The following is a 16,480-nucleotide window of genomic DNA, read 5'->3' on the forward strand; positions in this document are numbered from 1 at the left end:
GGAGGTTTAAAACATACGCACAGCATATGAGCACTGGGTATTTGCTTAAGGCATCTATGGAGACCCGGAGCTATCAGATAATACCTCACCAGATGCACAAATCACATTCTGGGCTTTTTACGAAGAGTACGACAACCAAACTCGTTTAATATACAATTTAAAATCTGGTCTGTAACAAACAATCCCCCTTTCCAATGCTTTCCCTTTGGATATTATCAGAAAAAAAAAAAAGGTAGAGATAACCCACTTTCTATCCCTAATACCACCCAGGAAGTATGCTTCTTCCTCCAAAAAGCTTTCTTCCCTTGAAAACCATGCAGTGGCTCTAAAAGATTTGCTCCTGGCTGAGTAAAAACATCTACAAAATTAAACTTCTTAATTTTGATAAACAAAGAACATTATATAGGAAAGAACTTCAATGACCAGCCCAATCGCTCTTTTTTTTTAGGTACAAAAACTAAGGCCCAAGGAGGTTAAGAGAGTTGTACTAAATCATATTCAGTTAATGGCAGAGCTGGGATTGAGAAAAACCCAGCCATAGAACCTTCTCCCACCCAGCAATGTGACCTTGCTTGCTCCTGAAAGAATGTACTGGTTTCAGCAGAACCAGAGAGCGCGCTGCTCACGAAGAGATTGTGCGTGGCTGACACGTGAAGGCCCCGGCCTGGGATCAACGGGGAGCTGGCACCACGGGGGCCATCCTGAGTTTCACCCCCATGCCACCTCGGGGACACGAGAGTCAGGGACTCTGTCTGTCCTCAGGGGCTGACGCCTTTCCACGATAAGCAGCACCAAAGTCAGGACATGTCTGGTGGCAAAGGCCTTAGGATCCCTAAAAGCCTCCCCAGCCTCACATGGGGACAGAACGCGAGCCCGTGTTTTCTCCTTGTCTTTCACGGAGCTCCAGCGGAAGCTCCCGACGGGACAGCCGAAACTGCTCTGTGCAGGATCAGAAATGACAGGGAATGCTCACCTACAGAGTCGGCCGCCCACCATTACAGGCTGTGCCTAAGAAAAGACAGATCGCCTTCAACACAACCCGAGTTCCCGGGGGCCATTCACTTCCACTCTCACATTGATCGAAGGGTACGGGGTGTCCAGCCTGGGTCACACAATCATTATTCTGCTGGGCAAGATAAAGGACCACTGAGAACATCTCACTATTCAAAGCACACAAGGAAGAGGCACATCTTCATGGGGGGGGCGGGGGAAGTGGGGGAGGAGGCCGGGCAAGAGGAGAAGAAGAAAGAGGTAGTAAGAGTAAGGAGAAGGCAGACAGGCATACGTTCTTCTGACTTGAAGAGAAAGAGCAGATAAAATTCGCCCAGCTTTTATTACTCACTTACATCCCCGGAAACCAACAGATGGAATCTCTCATTGCCAAGTTCTACTGCATTTCGTGTCCATGCTCAGCATCGGGACACTGGGCTGGCCAGATACTAACAAACTGCAGACAGTGAGGTGAGTATCGAGAATCCACAGCTCCACCCTCTGCCTCCGTTGCAGGGAGGGACGCGCTCACGCCACACGAGCGGAGTTTCCACAAGAGGCGGCAGGTGCATCGGTCCAGACATGTCAATGGAAGGCGACCGTAAGAAATATTTACTTTTTTAGTATAAAAAATAGCGAGCTGACCCCTGAGGGTACTTCACATCCACTATCTGAGAGGGCTCATGATAAGTACCACAGCAATGATTCCTTATCCTAAAGGACAGTCAACAACGGAGCTATGACATTCGTGTATTAAGGCAACCTACAAAACAAACCTCGAGAGAGCTCTAGTCTGTATCATTCTGATACTTTGAGAAATCAGTCCTTGAATACCAGGGCCCAAAACTCTTGAGCTGAAAAATTTGTATTCCTATCAACCAGCCACCTTAGCGCCTGGGCTTCTCTCTTGGATTGCTCGAAGCTGGGTATCCACATCTCCCGCAAAGAGCTCCAGCGCGGAGCCAGAGGCGAGAAAGCGAACGCTGCAGGCTCCGGGCAACTCAAGTGGGTCACGTCGGCCTTCCATGTTTTGGGTGGGAAGCCCTGTGTTGAGAGAAAGGAAAAAAGAATTACAAATTTAAGGAAGCCAAGTCCTGGGTTCCTGCCTTAAGATGACAGAACCCCACATATACTTCTCCTTTTAAAGCAACTGTCTTCACTCCATAGTGACACGAATAGTCTCCTGCCAAATGTTTTCACGAAATTCCAGAACACAGGAAAGAAGGAAGAGATTCTACAGCCTGCCTGTGAAGAATAGTCTCATTCTGAGCATCGGCAGTTAGGATGGTTTTAGATCTCTTGACAGTAACACCGGAAGTTAAAAAGCAATGGTAAGACTAACTGATGAATGGGAACATTAATGGGTAAAACTTGAAGAAGAAAAAGAATACTGGCATAGCCTCAAAATATCTCCCCCCCAAATATTTATTCGTTAGACATAAGTCCACAAGTTGTTTGATACTCCTCTCTCAAGAAGGTGGAGCTGAATTCCTCTTCCTTTTTAGCATGGCCTGGACTTAGTGACTCGCTTAATGGAAAGGGAAAACTAGTAAACTCACAGAGAAAACCTAGCAGATGCCACTTTAACTAAATGATCAAAGTTAACATCACCAGCAATAGGTCACATTGATATGATGCGTCCCCTGATATGGTGTGAAGAGAAGTGCCCTTTTACGGGGCGCCTGGGTGGCTCAGTCGTTAAGCATCTGCCTTCAGCTCAGGGAGTGATCCCAGGGTCCTGGGATCGAGCCCCACATTGGGCTCCCAGCTCCACTGGGAAGCCCGCTTCTTCCTCTCCCACTCCCCCTGCTTGTGTTCCCTCTCTCACTGGCCGTCTCTCTCTCTCTGTCAAATAAAATAAATAAAATCTTAAAAAAAAAAAAAAAAGAAGTAGTGCCCTTTCACCATTGCAGTAATAGTCCCCCAAATCCATAGCCTACGTTTTAACATGAGAAGACAGCAGACAAATCCATGCAGGGACGGTCTACAAAAATATCGACCAGTGCTCTTCCAAAGTATCAAAGTTCTTAAAAATAAGGAAACTCAACCGCTGGTCACAGTTTGGAGAAGACTAGGAGACATGAGAGCTAATTTCAATTTGGTATCTTGGATTCGATCCTGGAACAAAGGATAACAAAGGATGTTAGTAGAAAAACTGGTGAAATATGACTAAAGTCTGCAGGTCAGTTAAGAGCAGTGGGCCAACATTAATTTCTCAAGTGTTGAGGAATGTATCATGGCCATGTACAGTGTTAATAATAGGGTAGGCCAGGTGCAGGGTGGACAGGAACTCTGTACTATCTTCGTAACTCTTCTGTCAATCTAAAATCATTTCAAAACTAAAGGTCTTTTAAAAGGCAATGCAAAATGCCTCCAAATTCTAAGAAAAGTGGGTAGTTTACACTCAGCTAGACTATTGCTTAAATGTTAAAGTATAATGAAGACATTTCAGACACCCACACGTATCCCTTCTCGGGAAGCTGTACAAGGATAGGCTCAAACAAAAGAGCAAAACTAGGGAAAAGGGAGACAAGCACACAAGAGATGTGTCAGAAAAAGATAAGAAAGGGAAATCCCCAAGTGCTGGGGCAGGGAGCTCTCAGGCTGGTGGTCCACGCAAGGTGAAGAGGGCAGCCGGCCCACTGGGGAGGGTCAGAAGGCTCCGGGAGCAACTTCTGCAACAAGACGAAATGAACTGGATGCCTGGGAAATCTGAATATCTTCACAGGAGAGTTAAACGATCCACAGGAATTGACTGAGTGATACATACGTAGAAAAATGATCAAACAAGAAGGCAAATGAGAAGGAAACGAAAAGCTGTCCAGGCAAGGGAAACAAACCCCAGTACACTACATGGTTCATCTCAGAAGAGCACTGCACAGTCGTGATCACATGAACACTGGACATCAAAAAAAAGAAAACAAAAGAGTGTAAAAACATGTTATTTAGAAACAATGAATAAATACCAAAATAATCAGCTAGACATGGTGGTAAGAGATTACCACTGGGGAGGGGGGAAAAGGGAAAGTAAAAGACTGCTCTTTTTTAAACTAACTTTCCAGAAGTATTGAATAGTTTAAGCTTGTACATATATATCTTTTTCTAAAAAAAATTTTAATATGAAGATAATAAGGTTTGTAATGTGTCAGATTTGTAATAGTTAGAATCTTCAACCATCAGGAATTTAGAAAGCAGAGTAGAAAAATCAATTTGGAAATACAATAATTTGGGTACCTACCTACGGTTGGATCAACATACTCTCTCTTTGTTAAACCTCCCATTAGAAGCATATTAGAGGATATTAGGGTGTAGCCTGAAAAAGAGATGACCTAGGATGCATATAAAGCTTTCTTCAAGCATCTGAAAGGACTCTAAGTAGAAGAGTGAATTAACATGTTTGGAAGAGGGACAAGGATACAGTTACCCAAATCCTCCCTGCTCTTGGGGACCACTGACAAATGATCATGGAGTTTGGCTTCCAAGGGCGTGGAACTAGAACAGAGTTTCTTTACGAAGACAACACTGAGCGCAGAGAACCAGAACACAAATCCAAAGAGCAAACCACTAGGAAACACTAATACTTAAAATCTTTTTTTTTTTTTAATTTTTTTATTTATGAGATAGAGACAGCCAGCGAGAGAGGGAACACAAGCAGGGGGAGTGGGAGAGGAAGAAGCAGGCTCATAGCAGAAGAGCCTGATGTGGGGCTCGATCCCATAACGCCGGGACCACGCCCTGAGCCGAAGGCAGACGCTTAACCGCTGTGCCACCCAGGCGCCCCTAATACTTAAAATCTGAGCAGTCTAAACAACAATATAAAATGATACCCAAAAAAATTATTTTCAAAAAACCAAAGTAGGCTCAAAATTGGAGTTACTTTAGCCAGAGTTCACAGCTAGGTGGAGATTGTATTTGGAGCAAAAGCAGAACAGAATCAAGTAAGGAGGACCCAAAGTGATTACCATGAAAAACTTCTGAGAAGCCACTGCTCACATTTATTGACTGAGAGGTACAGAGGCAACTCCAACCCATTGAGTTAAAGAGTCAGAAGCAGGTAGCTAAGAAGGGACTATAGAAGGGAAAATGTGGGTTCAAAACAAAGAAAAATATAACTGCCAAAACTAACAAAAGATCAAATGGGCTGCCTTAAAAAATAATGAAATTGCCAACACCGGAAATGTTCCAAGATATTAGCGGATGACTTGTTCATGATACTTGAATCACCAGTCATCTGGTTGCCATACTGACCACATACCGTTGGATGGCCTTCCCAACCCTGACCTTGCATAACTGTTTATATGAGAAAGCCAGTAATAATACTCTGTTTCCTTGCCTGCCCACTCAAGAGTCCATTCAACCATGTACAACAAAGCTACTATCTGAGGTGGTACCACAAAGAAAAGAATCTTATGAAATGGGCTTTTAACTCGAGTGTTCTTGGAGAAATATTTCACCGTATGACCTGAAGGAAGTGTGTTTGATGAAATAGTTATGACATTTTAGAAGTAACTAAATTTCAGCATCCCAAATGGACTTTCCAGCTGGGGTTCTGGGCAGAAAAACAAGCTGTTTCTAAAGTATGATTAACAAATATTTTGTTTCCAAAGAGGACATGGCTCCTATTCTAACATTTAGGACAAAGTCAAATAATCTATAAATTCATAACTTTTCTTGAGCCCATCAGGGAACTGAAATCACACAGCAACCCAGTAAACTGAATTCCATAGTGACAAGACCCTCTAAGGAGAGATGGATACATGATCTGTTTTAACCTTTGACAGAACACAAGAGGAAGAGGTGGTCATCATACAAATAGGTAATAAGAAATGAGGGACGCCTGTGTGGCTCCGCTGTTAAGCGTCTGCCTTCAGCTCAGGTCATGATCCCAGGGTCCTGGGATCGAGCCCCGCATCGGACTCCCTGCTCGGTGGGAAGCCTGCTTCTCCCTCTCACACTCCCCTTGCTTGTGTTCCCCCTCTCGCTGTCTCTCTGTCAAATAAATAAATAAAATCTGAAAGAAAAAGAAAGAAAGAAAGAAAGAAAGAAAGAAAGAAAGAAAGAAAGAAAGAAATTAAGAAAGAAAGAAAGAAAAAGAAAGAAAGAAATCAGTTAAATTTTTCACAAATTCTTAAAGGTGACGTATGGGCTACCATGCTGGTTTGGAATCCCTATGAGCCCCAGACACAAAACAAGAGTTCAAACCCACCCTAAAGCTCTTTCCCATGGACCTTCATCAGTTGCCCAGGAGGAAGATTAGGAGCAGAACAGAAGACTGAAAATATTTTAAACTGAATTAACATTAACATAATAATCTAAATTTGTAGGCCATAGCTCAAGCAGCGATTAGAGGAAGTCTAGAGCATTAAACATGTATATTATAAAAATATAAAAGTTTAAAATCAATGACCCAAGTTTCCACCTTAAATTTGAAAACAGCAAATTAAGTCCAAATTAAGAATAATTAAAATAATAAAGAACAGAAATCATTAATATATAAAGCAAAATTTAAAAAATAATCAATGAAAAATAATCAATTTGAATAGATCAATGAAATGGATAAACCTCTATTTAGATTAATCATTAAAAAAGACCGAAATTAATATAAGACAGTGGAGGTGACTTTTAGATAGATACTAGACATTAAAAGAATAAAGGAATACTAATAATGGTATGCCAGTCAATTTCACAACTTAGATAAAATGAAAAAAAATATTCTTTATAAGACACAATCTACCAAAGTTCACTCAAAAAGAAATGAATAACTGGAATAGCTTCATATCTATTAAAAACAATTCGATTTATACTTAAAAACTGTCCCACAAGAAACAAACAAACACTTAGGTATTGATGATTTACTGGTAAATTCAACAAAATATGTAAGGAAAAAAATAATACCAAGTCTACACAAACTCTTTCAGAAAACACAAGAAAAGGGAACATGAGACCAGCATTACCATATAAGAAAACTAGCCAAGGCATTAGGAGAAAAATACAGAACAGTATACCTCATGAATGTAGATGCAAAAATTTCTAACAAAAATTTTAGCAATTCAAATCCAACAATAAGAAGAAGGATAATACATTATAACCAAGTGAAGTTTATCTCAGGAAAGCAAGGTCAGTTTAACCTTCAAAAATCATCACTCTAACTCACCATTAAATAAACTAAAAAAGAAAAAAACATATGATCGTCTCAATGGATACAGAAAATCATTTGACAAATTCCGCATCCACTCATGATATAAAGCCTCATAAAAGTAGGAACAGAGGAAACGTTCTCGATTTGATAAAGGGCACCAACCAAAATCCTACAGTTAACATCATAAACAATGATGAAAAACAATGTTTTCTCTCTATGACAGGGAACAAGGTGAAATCATATGGTCCCAACAGTACTATTAAAAATTGTAATGAAGGTCTTAGTGCAGTACGGGGAAAAAAGAGAAGAAATAAAAGGCAAATAAATTGGAAGTCAGGATAAAATCATCTTTTTCTTTTTGTGTAAACGACATAATCATTTATGTAAAAAAAATCTTAAGAAATCTATAAAAAAGATACAGAATTAATCAGAGTAATTAACAAGGTTGTAGTCTATGAAGTCAACATACAAAATCAATTTTACTTCTATGTACTAGCAACAAACAATCAGAAAATAAAGTTTTTTTTAAGAATAGCATTTACTATTATATCAAAACATGTGAACTACCTAGGGATAAATTTGACCAAAGTTATAAAAAACCTGTACACAATAAACTACAAAGTAATGTAGAGAAATTAAAGAAGACCTAAATAAATGGATAGATCTATCATTCTTATGGATTAAATGTCTCAATATTGTCAATTCTCCCCCAAATTAATACAAACACTCAACACAATCCCAATGAAAATGCTATCAAGCATTCTCATATAAACTGGCAAACTGACTCTAAAATTTATATGGAAAAGCAAAAGACCTAAAATGGTAAAAATAATTCTGAAAAAGAACCAAGTTGGAAGATTGACGCTATCTCATTCCAACACTTACTATGAAACTACAGTATGTAAATACAGGCATATTTACCAGTCTAGAAATTAACCCATATGTAAGGCCAATTGAGTTTTGAAAAAAAAGCCAAGGTAATGCAATCGTGAAAAAATGATCTTTCCAACAAATGATGCCAATACTACAGGACATTCAAATAACCAAACCTCACCTCTTACACCATGCTGCATTACAAAAATTAACTATAAGTGGACTATAGACCTACATGTCTGGCTGGACAAAATTTCTAGAATAAAACTGAAGCATATCTTAGTGACCCTGGGTTACACAAAGATTTTTAAACAGGACACAAAAAACTCAAATGATAAAAGAAAAAAATGATGAGCTGGACTTCATCAAAATTGCAAACTATACACTTCAAAAGATACTGTTAAGAAAATGGAAAGGGGCGCCTGGGTGGCACAGCGGTTAAGCGTCTGCCTTCGGCTCAGGGCGTGATCCCGGCATTATGGGATCGAGCACCACATCAGGCTTCTCCGCTATGAGCCTGCTTCTTCCTCTCCCACTCCCCCTGCTTGTGATCCCTCTCTCGCTGGCTGTCTCTATCTCTGTCGAATAAATAAAAACAAAATCTTTAAAAAAAAAAAAAAAGAAGAAGAAAGAAAGAAAAAAGAAAATGGAAAAACAAGGTGCCTGGGTGGCTCAGTTGGTTAAGTGTCTGCCTTCAGCTCAGGTCATGATTCCAGGGTCCTGGGATCGAGTCCCATTTGGGGTTCCCTGCTCATCAGGGAGCCTGCTTCTCCCTCTCCTTCTGCCTGTTGGTCCCCCTGCTTGTGCTCTGTCTCTTTCAAATAAATAAAATCTTAAAGAAAAAGAAAAAAAGAAAAGAAAAAGAAAATGGAAAAACAACCCCAAAACTAGAAGAAAACATTTGTCGTATAAAGGATTCTTACAACTCAAGATTCACAACTCAATTTTTTTATTTTTTTTTTAAGATTTTATTTATTCATTTGACAGAGATAGAGACAGCCAGCAAGAGAGGGAACACAAGCAGGGGGAGTGGGAGAGGAAGAAGCAGGCTCCTAGCAGAGGAGCCTGATGTGGGGCTCGATCCCATAACGCCGGGACCACGCCCTGAGCCGGAGGCAGACGCTCAACCACTGTGCCACCCAGGCGCCCCACAACTCAATTTTTTTAAATGAGCAAAGATTTGAAGAGACATATGACCAGAGAAGACACTGATGGCAAACAAGTCATTAAAAGATACTCAAATCAGAGGCGCCTGGGTGGCACAGCGGTTAAGCATCTGCCTTCGGCTCAGGGCGTGATCCCGGCGTTATGGGATCGAGCCGCACATCAGACTCCTCCGCTGTGAGCCTGCTTCTTCCTCTCCCACTCCCCCTGCTTGTGTTCCCTCTCTCGCTGGCTGTCTCTATCTCTGTCGAATAAATAAATAAAATCTTTAAAAAAAAAAAAAGGTACTCAAATCATTAGTTACTAGAGAAACACAAATTAACTCACAGTGAGATACCAGTATGCTCCCACCATAATGGCAAAAACTAAAAGACTGACCACACTAACTGTTAATGAACGGAACTCTCATACAATGCTGGTGGGAAGGTAAGAGAGAGCAACTTTGGAAAACAGCTTGGTAATTTCTCAAAATGTGAAACATACATCTACCATATGACCTAGCCATTTCACTCCTAGGTATTTACAGAAGAGATATGAAAGCTTATGTCCATACAAAGACTTGTACATACATGTTCATAGCAGCTTTATTTGTAAAAGCCAGAAACTGGAAACAACTCAAATGTCCATCAACAGGTGAATGGATGAGGACATTCTGGTACGTGCAAATTTCAACAATAAAGAGAAACTACTGATACACACAGTGTTGTGGATGAATGTCAACATTATCATGTGGAGTGAATGAAGCCAGGCACAAAAGAGAATTGTTACATGATTCCATTTATATAGAATTCTAGAAAACTGACTTAGCTTCTTTGTCAAAAGTGACAAAAGGCAGATGTATGATTGCCTAAGGAAGGGGTCAGAGGGGATGGATTAAAAAAGGACATGAGGAAACTCTTGAGGAGGACAGAAATGTTTGTTATTTTGACGGTGGTGATGGTTTCACAGGTATATGTCACAATTAATCGAACCATAGCAGTTTATAGTACCTCAATTATACCTCAAAGATAATTTTTTAGAAGTTTATCCCAATTCTGTGAAGTTATACCTGTGATGAGTCCATGTTCTATCTTCTACTATAGCCTTTTTGAGAACAGGATCATTTATCAGTAAATGTTCTTTAACTGACTTAATTATTTCAATATTGAAAGACTTTCCCCTACATAAATAAAGTATTCAACACAGAGTACAGGCCTACTAGGATTCAACAGGTGTGGTGGACAGACTGCAGATGTCCCCAGGCTTCCTGCCCCTGGTATTCACACCCTTGTAGTCCTTCCCCCTCGCGTGTATGTTATTCGTCACTTGCTTCTAAGCCATAAAATCCAGCAACGGTGAGAGATGTATGTGATCATGTGTACGTGACCACACAATCACATATACACTGGTTGTAACACGAGTCTTGCTGGACTCTCTCACTTCCTTGCTGGCTTTGAGGAAGCAGGCAGCCTTGCTGGGGAAGCCCATATGACAAGGAACTGTGAATGGCCTCTAAAGGCTGAGGGCAGCCTCCAACCTCCAACCAGCAAGAAACTGAAGCCCTCAGTCCCACAGCCTCAAGAAACTGAATACGCCAACAAGCATGTGAGTCTAGAAACAGACCTGTCCCCAATTGAGCCTCTGGACGAACACCCAGCCCTGACTGATAGACTGATACCAGGCTTCCAGGGGACTTGCCTAAGCCATGAGCTCACCCACAGAGACTGTGAGATGACAGATGTGTGTTGTTTTAAGCCATGAAGTTTGTGACAATATTGTTTACACAGCAATAGATAATTCATTGGATCTGTGTGGAGGGAGAGAAAAGAAGGAGTAGAGTAGAGAAAGGGGAAATGCATTTGACATTCTTCTAGTATTTTCTACATCCAAATGCAATGATTAAATTATCATCAGCCACAAGATAAAAAATAATCAGAGTTAGAGGAAATCAAATTATTTCTTTTAGCTTTTCTTCAGCTGAAAGAGAAAAAGTGAAGCATGTGTGTACCAGAAAGGTAAAAGCAAGAATGAGAGAGAGAGAGAGAGATGTTAATCGATTGCATACCAGAAATGAAAATAAGTTTCTTTTTTTTTTTTTAAGATTTTATTTATTTATTTGACAGAGAGAGAGCACAAGCAGGGGGAACAGCAGAGGGAGAGGGAGAAGCCCAATGAGGGGCTTGATCCCAGGACCCTGGGATCACGACCTGAGCCGAAGGCAGATGCTTAACCTACTGAGCCACCCAGGCGCCTATCCCTGAAAATAAGTTTCGAAGCAGCACCCATGAGGCAAGCATGTAAGGGTCTGGCGGAAAACAGAGCAGTGATGGAAAAGTCAAAGGACTGACTATGTGGATGAGATTCAGAACTCCCAAATTGTTATGTTTTTGGCTTTCTTCCCTCCTCTGCAGCCTGCTTCTATCACTGCCCAGCAAGCGCCTGCAGCACGGTGTCCTCCGGAAGAAACAAGAAAGGGGAGGTTAAGCCCTTCGGGAAAAACGACATGACTCATAAACTTCATGACAGTCCTCAGAGGAGAGTAATGAAATATTCACCTCCCTGCAGCATCTGGCCTCTCTAATGGGAGTGAAGAGCTGTATGAAGAGGCTGGGACAGGATACAAAATGGCAGAGACAACCAAGATGGCCCTCCTAGTGCCTCTTTGCCAAACCTCGATTTGCTCACCTTTTCCTGAAGCCGGATATTATCCCACACCTTGCTGCACACCATACACTCAAATGCATCGATGTAGTTGTCCTGGTGGACATCTTGCACTCCCCATTTCCGTTCCCTGAGCGCTGTGAGAAGTCGCCGATTGGAGACCTCACCTTTCAGCTTCCACTCTATGTAGGCCTCGTACGATCTGTCGTCATGATCCAGTTGTCTGATGTAACTTGCCAGTTCTCTAGGGTGAGCAAATTCTGATACGAGAATAGCACTTCTATTACTCGGGAGCCAGTCTGCAATGCTGGGGGACCCATAATACACAGGGACCACCCCCAGTTTCAGAGGCCTCCAGAACTTCTCAGTGATGTAGTCGTCACACACTGCATTCTCGAAGGCGAGGATAAATTTATACTGTGCAATGATCCTATAAAAGTCATCGGCATCCATGGAGGCTGGATTTTTCAGCTGCTGAGGGAGATCTTTGTTTCGTAAACACTCACCGTAGGAATCGACCTCGATGTAGGTCATCAGCTCTCGAACATAGCTGTCCCTGTCTGATGGCGGGTCACAGTCTGACTGGACATATACCAGCGGAGCAAGTCGTCTTCGAAGGTCATTTTTGGACCTCAAAGGAACCAGGTATCGGAGTGACTTCAGGACTTCTACGCCCTCCAAGTATTGGGTGGTCAGGGGCAAGTGGGAATGCCGGCTGAACGTGGCAGTGTAGTTGAACAAGGTGATGACTGGCTTGTGGAAGAGCTTATAATTGTTTTTCGGAGACTCTTCGTGAAAAAGGGCCCAGTCATGATGGGCTTTCCGAGGCAGAGGTAAGCTATCTATATTAAAGTCAGTGCCTAGAAGAAGAAAAGAAAACATTAGTACGTGCAAGAGAATTTTAGTATCCAACTTGGAGTCTACCTGGTAAAATTAGAATACGGAGAAGTCCAAGGCTACAAAGAAGCAATGTCACAGCATTTGCAAAATTCCTGGCAGTCAGTCATGTGCTGTCACCCTGGAAACTGCTCAGGAAGACGAGCACCAAGGAGAGGGACCCTCTTTCTGATTTTACGTTAAGAGAAATGGGAGTAGTGTCCAGCCTGGTTCTAAAGGGAGAATTTATTCCACTGCCCCTGGTAATTGGCTTTTCTTCCCAGAGGTGTTGAATAAGAGAGGGCAGGAGAAATAAAGAGACAGACAATTCTTTAAAAAAAGAAAAGAGCAAGAGAAAGGAAGCTGAAAAAGGGGAAAGCAACCAGTTGGCAGATTGATGCACTGAAAAAAAAGTGAAATCATGCAAAAGTCGCCAGAATAAATATGCAGGATAGATTTTTTTTTTCCATCCAAAATGATCGATTTCAACAAAGTGCAGTGAATCAATCTTAGTCAAGATGGTAGACAAGAGGCTTTTAAAGACAAAACAGCTGATAATAGCACTATGCTACAGACCGCTGCAGGATGGGCATGAATTAGCCAGCAATCAAGAAAAAAAGAAGGCATAACAGGATTATAATTATGAGTGATTCTAGCTTCCATGGGATTAATTGGGAAACCTTTGAAACATGATCATGTGCAGACAGAAGTGATGGATGTGGCAAGCAGTTGTTTCCTGACAGCGTGGATGGAGACTCAATCAGGAAGAAGTTATTTCTATAAATGAGAAACGATTAAGACGATACCCCAATACGTAACACCGAATTTCTAAAGTGTTTCTGACAGTGATGATTTTGTGGCGCCTGATTTGAAAATGTTTTTAAATGTAAGGAAATGGCCAAAAAAATCCATCTCCCACCATTCACTGGGGAAAAAAGGCCCAAATAAATGCTTCCAACAGAATAAAACATATTCTCTGGTAGAATTCGTAACAATTAATTATTTCATGTCGGTGCACACTCTCTCAAATAAATACACACTCTTTGGTGCCAACAGTACCACAATGAGAAATCAATTAATCAAGAAGGGCTTTTAAACAATTAAAGATCAAATAAGATTATGTTGAAGGACGTATACTGAGCACAGAGAAGTTGCTGAGCAAAGTACTACTAGTCTTGATACAGGCTTTTCTCCTCAACGATCAAGAATGAAAGACTAACATATAAAAATGGTTATGTATTCTTTTATTTAGCATTTGCTATATTTGACCTTGAGCATCAGAAAGAATGCTCATCCACACACTTGAAATGTAATGATCAGAAAGGTGAACAGACAAACGTGAAGACATGAAAGATCAGCGAATTTGAGCAGGAAGGCAATGTATCGCATGAAGTGGTTGCTGGTCATCTGGCCAAGGATGGGAACAGGAACCCACCCACCTGAGCTAGAACAGTAAGTTTCTGCTCAAGGCAGAACAAGAATCCGTTTGCCCGGGAGAGGAAGAACTAGAGCCCAATCCGCAGGAGTCAGAGGCAGGAATCGAGATGGAAGATTAAGATTGGAGGGGTATGGGGGCGCCTGGGTGGCACAACGGTTAGGCATCTGCCTTCGGCTCAGGGCGTGATCCCGGTGTTATGGGATCGAGCCCCACATCAGGCTCCTCCACTGGGAGCCTGCTTCTTCCTCTCCCACTCCCCCTGCTTGTGTTCCCTCTCTCGCTGGCTGTCTCTATCTCTGTCGAATAAATAAATAAAATCTTTAAAAAAAAAAAAAAGATTGGAGCGGTATGATTAAAACAACAGTGGGTTCAGAATTAATGCGGGGCCGGGCACAGGTGTCTTGAGGGAGTGATTCAGACATCAGTGGCTGTCTACTGCTGCTAAATGGCACATGCGTGACTCTTTATTTGCCTCACCCTGGGGGTGTCGCAGCAAAGACCCAAAATGCAGAGCCGCGAAGCAACAAGACACGCCTGCCTCCCGTGCTTCGGAGAGTGGAGAGGACCTGGGTTTCGTCTCTGCTCATCCACGTCGGAAAAGCAAAGGAGGCACTGAAAATAGCTGTGTGTAGATCTTTCTGTGGCCAGTGACTAGATCCACTCAGATTGCACTGATAATATGAATGGGACTTGAAACTGGTACCAAGTATGAGCCATGAGCCCTTCATTCATTACAACTAGGAGATGAGGGCTGACCGGCTCATTACACCTTTAGCCAAGTTGCTACTGGAGGCTCGATGTTGAAAGGACGGGGAGCAGAGCATGGGGTCCCTCGCATATGCAATCTAGGGTAGTAAAAGAAGCCCGCAGAATCTAAGCAAGAAATGTTTACTTCTATTCATGCTCTAAAAAGGAACACAGCTTTTTTAAAAATGAGAATGTGAGATTCCAGTATAACCATCTGAATTCTATTTAGCTTGTAGGAGTGGGGCCATCTTAGAAGTGGGGGGATGCCTCTTTAACAGAGGGGCAAAAAGACCTAACTTTCCAAAAACATTTCCCATTATTTGTTACCTTTAAAAGTACTTCCTAGCTACTTCCCTACAATACATACACAACACACAAAATCACATTACAATAGGCTCTTTATCAGATTCTTCCAAACTAAAATTCTCCAGGAGAGATTTACAAAATAGGGCATTTTGCCCAGTGAGCTCCTCCCCTAACCCTACAATTTCAGATTGTCAACACTCAAGAATACTGAAAGGAGAACCGTAACAGACCTCAATACAGTTGACCCTTGAACAACACAGACCTGAACTTCATGGGTCCACTTACATGGGGATATTTTTCAATAAATACGGTATACGGTACTGTCAATGTATTTTCTTTTATGTTTTTCTTAATAACATTTTCTTTTTTCTAGCTAACTTTATTGTAAGAATACCGTTTATAATACATATAATATGCAAAAAATGTGTTAACCGACTGATATTATCAGTAAGGCTTCTGGTCAACACTAGGTTATTAGTAGTTAAGTTTGGGGGGGGTCCAAAGTTAGACCCAGGTTTTTGACTGTGTCAGGGGGTTGGCGCCCCAACACCAGCATTGTCCAAGGGTCCACTGTTCTTCACTGAGGAGATCATGGTCTAGAATGGGAGTGACGATACTGAACAATTTCTATCTGTGGCTCAGGAGACTGAGTTATTTGCTCTCTCCAACTCCAGGGCACTGCCCACTATCACAAGAGTAGGAACCCTGAAAGTAAGAAAAGTCAATTAAACTATGGTAAATCCATTAAAAATGTGACTAACTTGCAGGAGATTAGTTCACTAGTTTTCCACAGTCAGCTTCCCTGGCTCTTACATTCAACAACTTTGGATTCAAACTTTCATTTCTCTGGGCGATTCTGTGTTTACTGAATATTGACAAATTCATTTATTCCTTTAAATAACAGCTGACACATAGATCTTAAGCACTAAAGTGCACTGTAAAGGGAATTGCAACTTGGAATACAAATGGAAAAAAATTAATGCTGGCAAATGATGCCAGATTGCTAACTACGGAGACGGAATTTGAAGTGGCAGACGAGCAGAAGAGCGACAGGACTTTATGATGTGTTTATGGGCTCCTTTGCTTCTGCAAGCACATAGATTCTTTTTTTTTTTCATTATTCCCACCCAGACTGGTGAAAACAGAAGGCAGCATGTATTAGGAACCCCACTTTACTAACAAAGTTGGAGTCATTCATCTGGAACCCAAAACCCCTGGTGGGGACCAGAATTTTCAGACCAGCTAATGCTAAAGGACCAGAAAGATCACCGGCCCCTGCTACAACGCTGATTTCTTTTTGAATGACT

The 16,480-nt window shown here is 41.6% G+C and overlaps 1 protein-coding gene across 2 annotated transcripts in view; it reads right to left on the reverse strand.

The window, feature by feature from the left end:
- Window positions 1-1,314: 1,314 nt before the first annotated feature.
- Window positions 1,315-16,480, reverse strand: part of FUT10 (fucosyltransferase 10) — a 75,544-nt gene continuing 60,378 nt past the window's right edge. For both annotated transcript variants that reach the window (XM_008710918.2, XM_040643291.1), the window contains 2 exons: window positions 11,831-12,666; window positions 1,315-2,034 (listed from right to left, as the gene is read on the reverse strand). In XM_008710918.2, the coding sequence (XP_008709140.2) occupies window positions 1,810-2,034; window positions 11,831-12,666 (1,061 nt within the window). In that variant the 3' untranslated portion in view covers window positions 1,315-1,809. The remainder of the gene's footprint in view (window positions 2,035-11,830; window positions 12,667-16,480) is intronic.

The sequence above is a fragment of the Ursus maritimus genome, unplaced genomic scaffold, assembly GCF_017311325.1.
Source record: "Ursus maritimus isolate PB19 unplaced genomic scaffold, ASM1731132v1 scaffold_28, whole genome shotgun sequence".
Taxonomy (NCBI): Eukaryota; Metazoa; Chordata; class Mammalia; order Carnivora; family Ursidae; genus Ursus; species Ursus maritimus.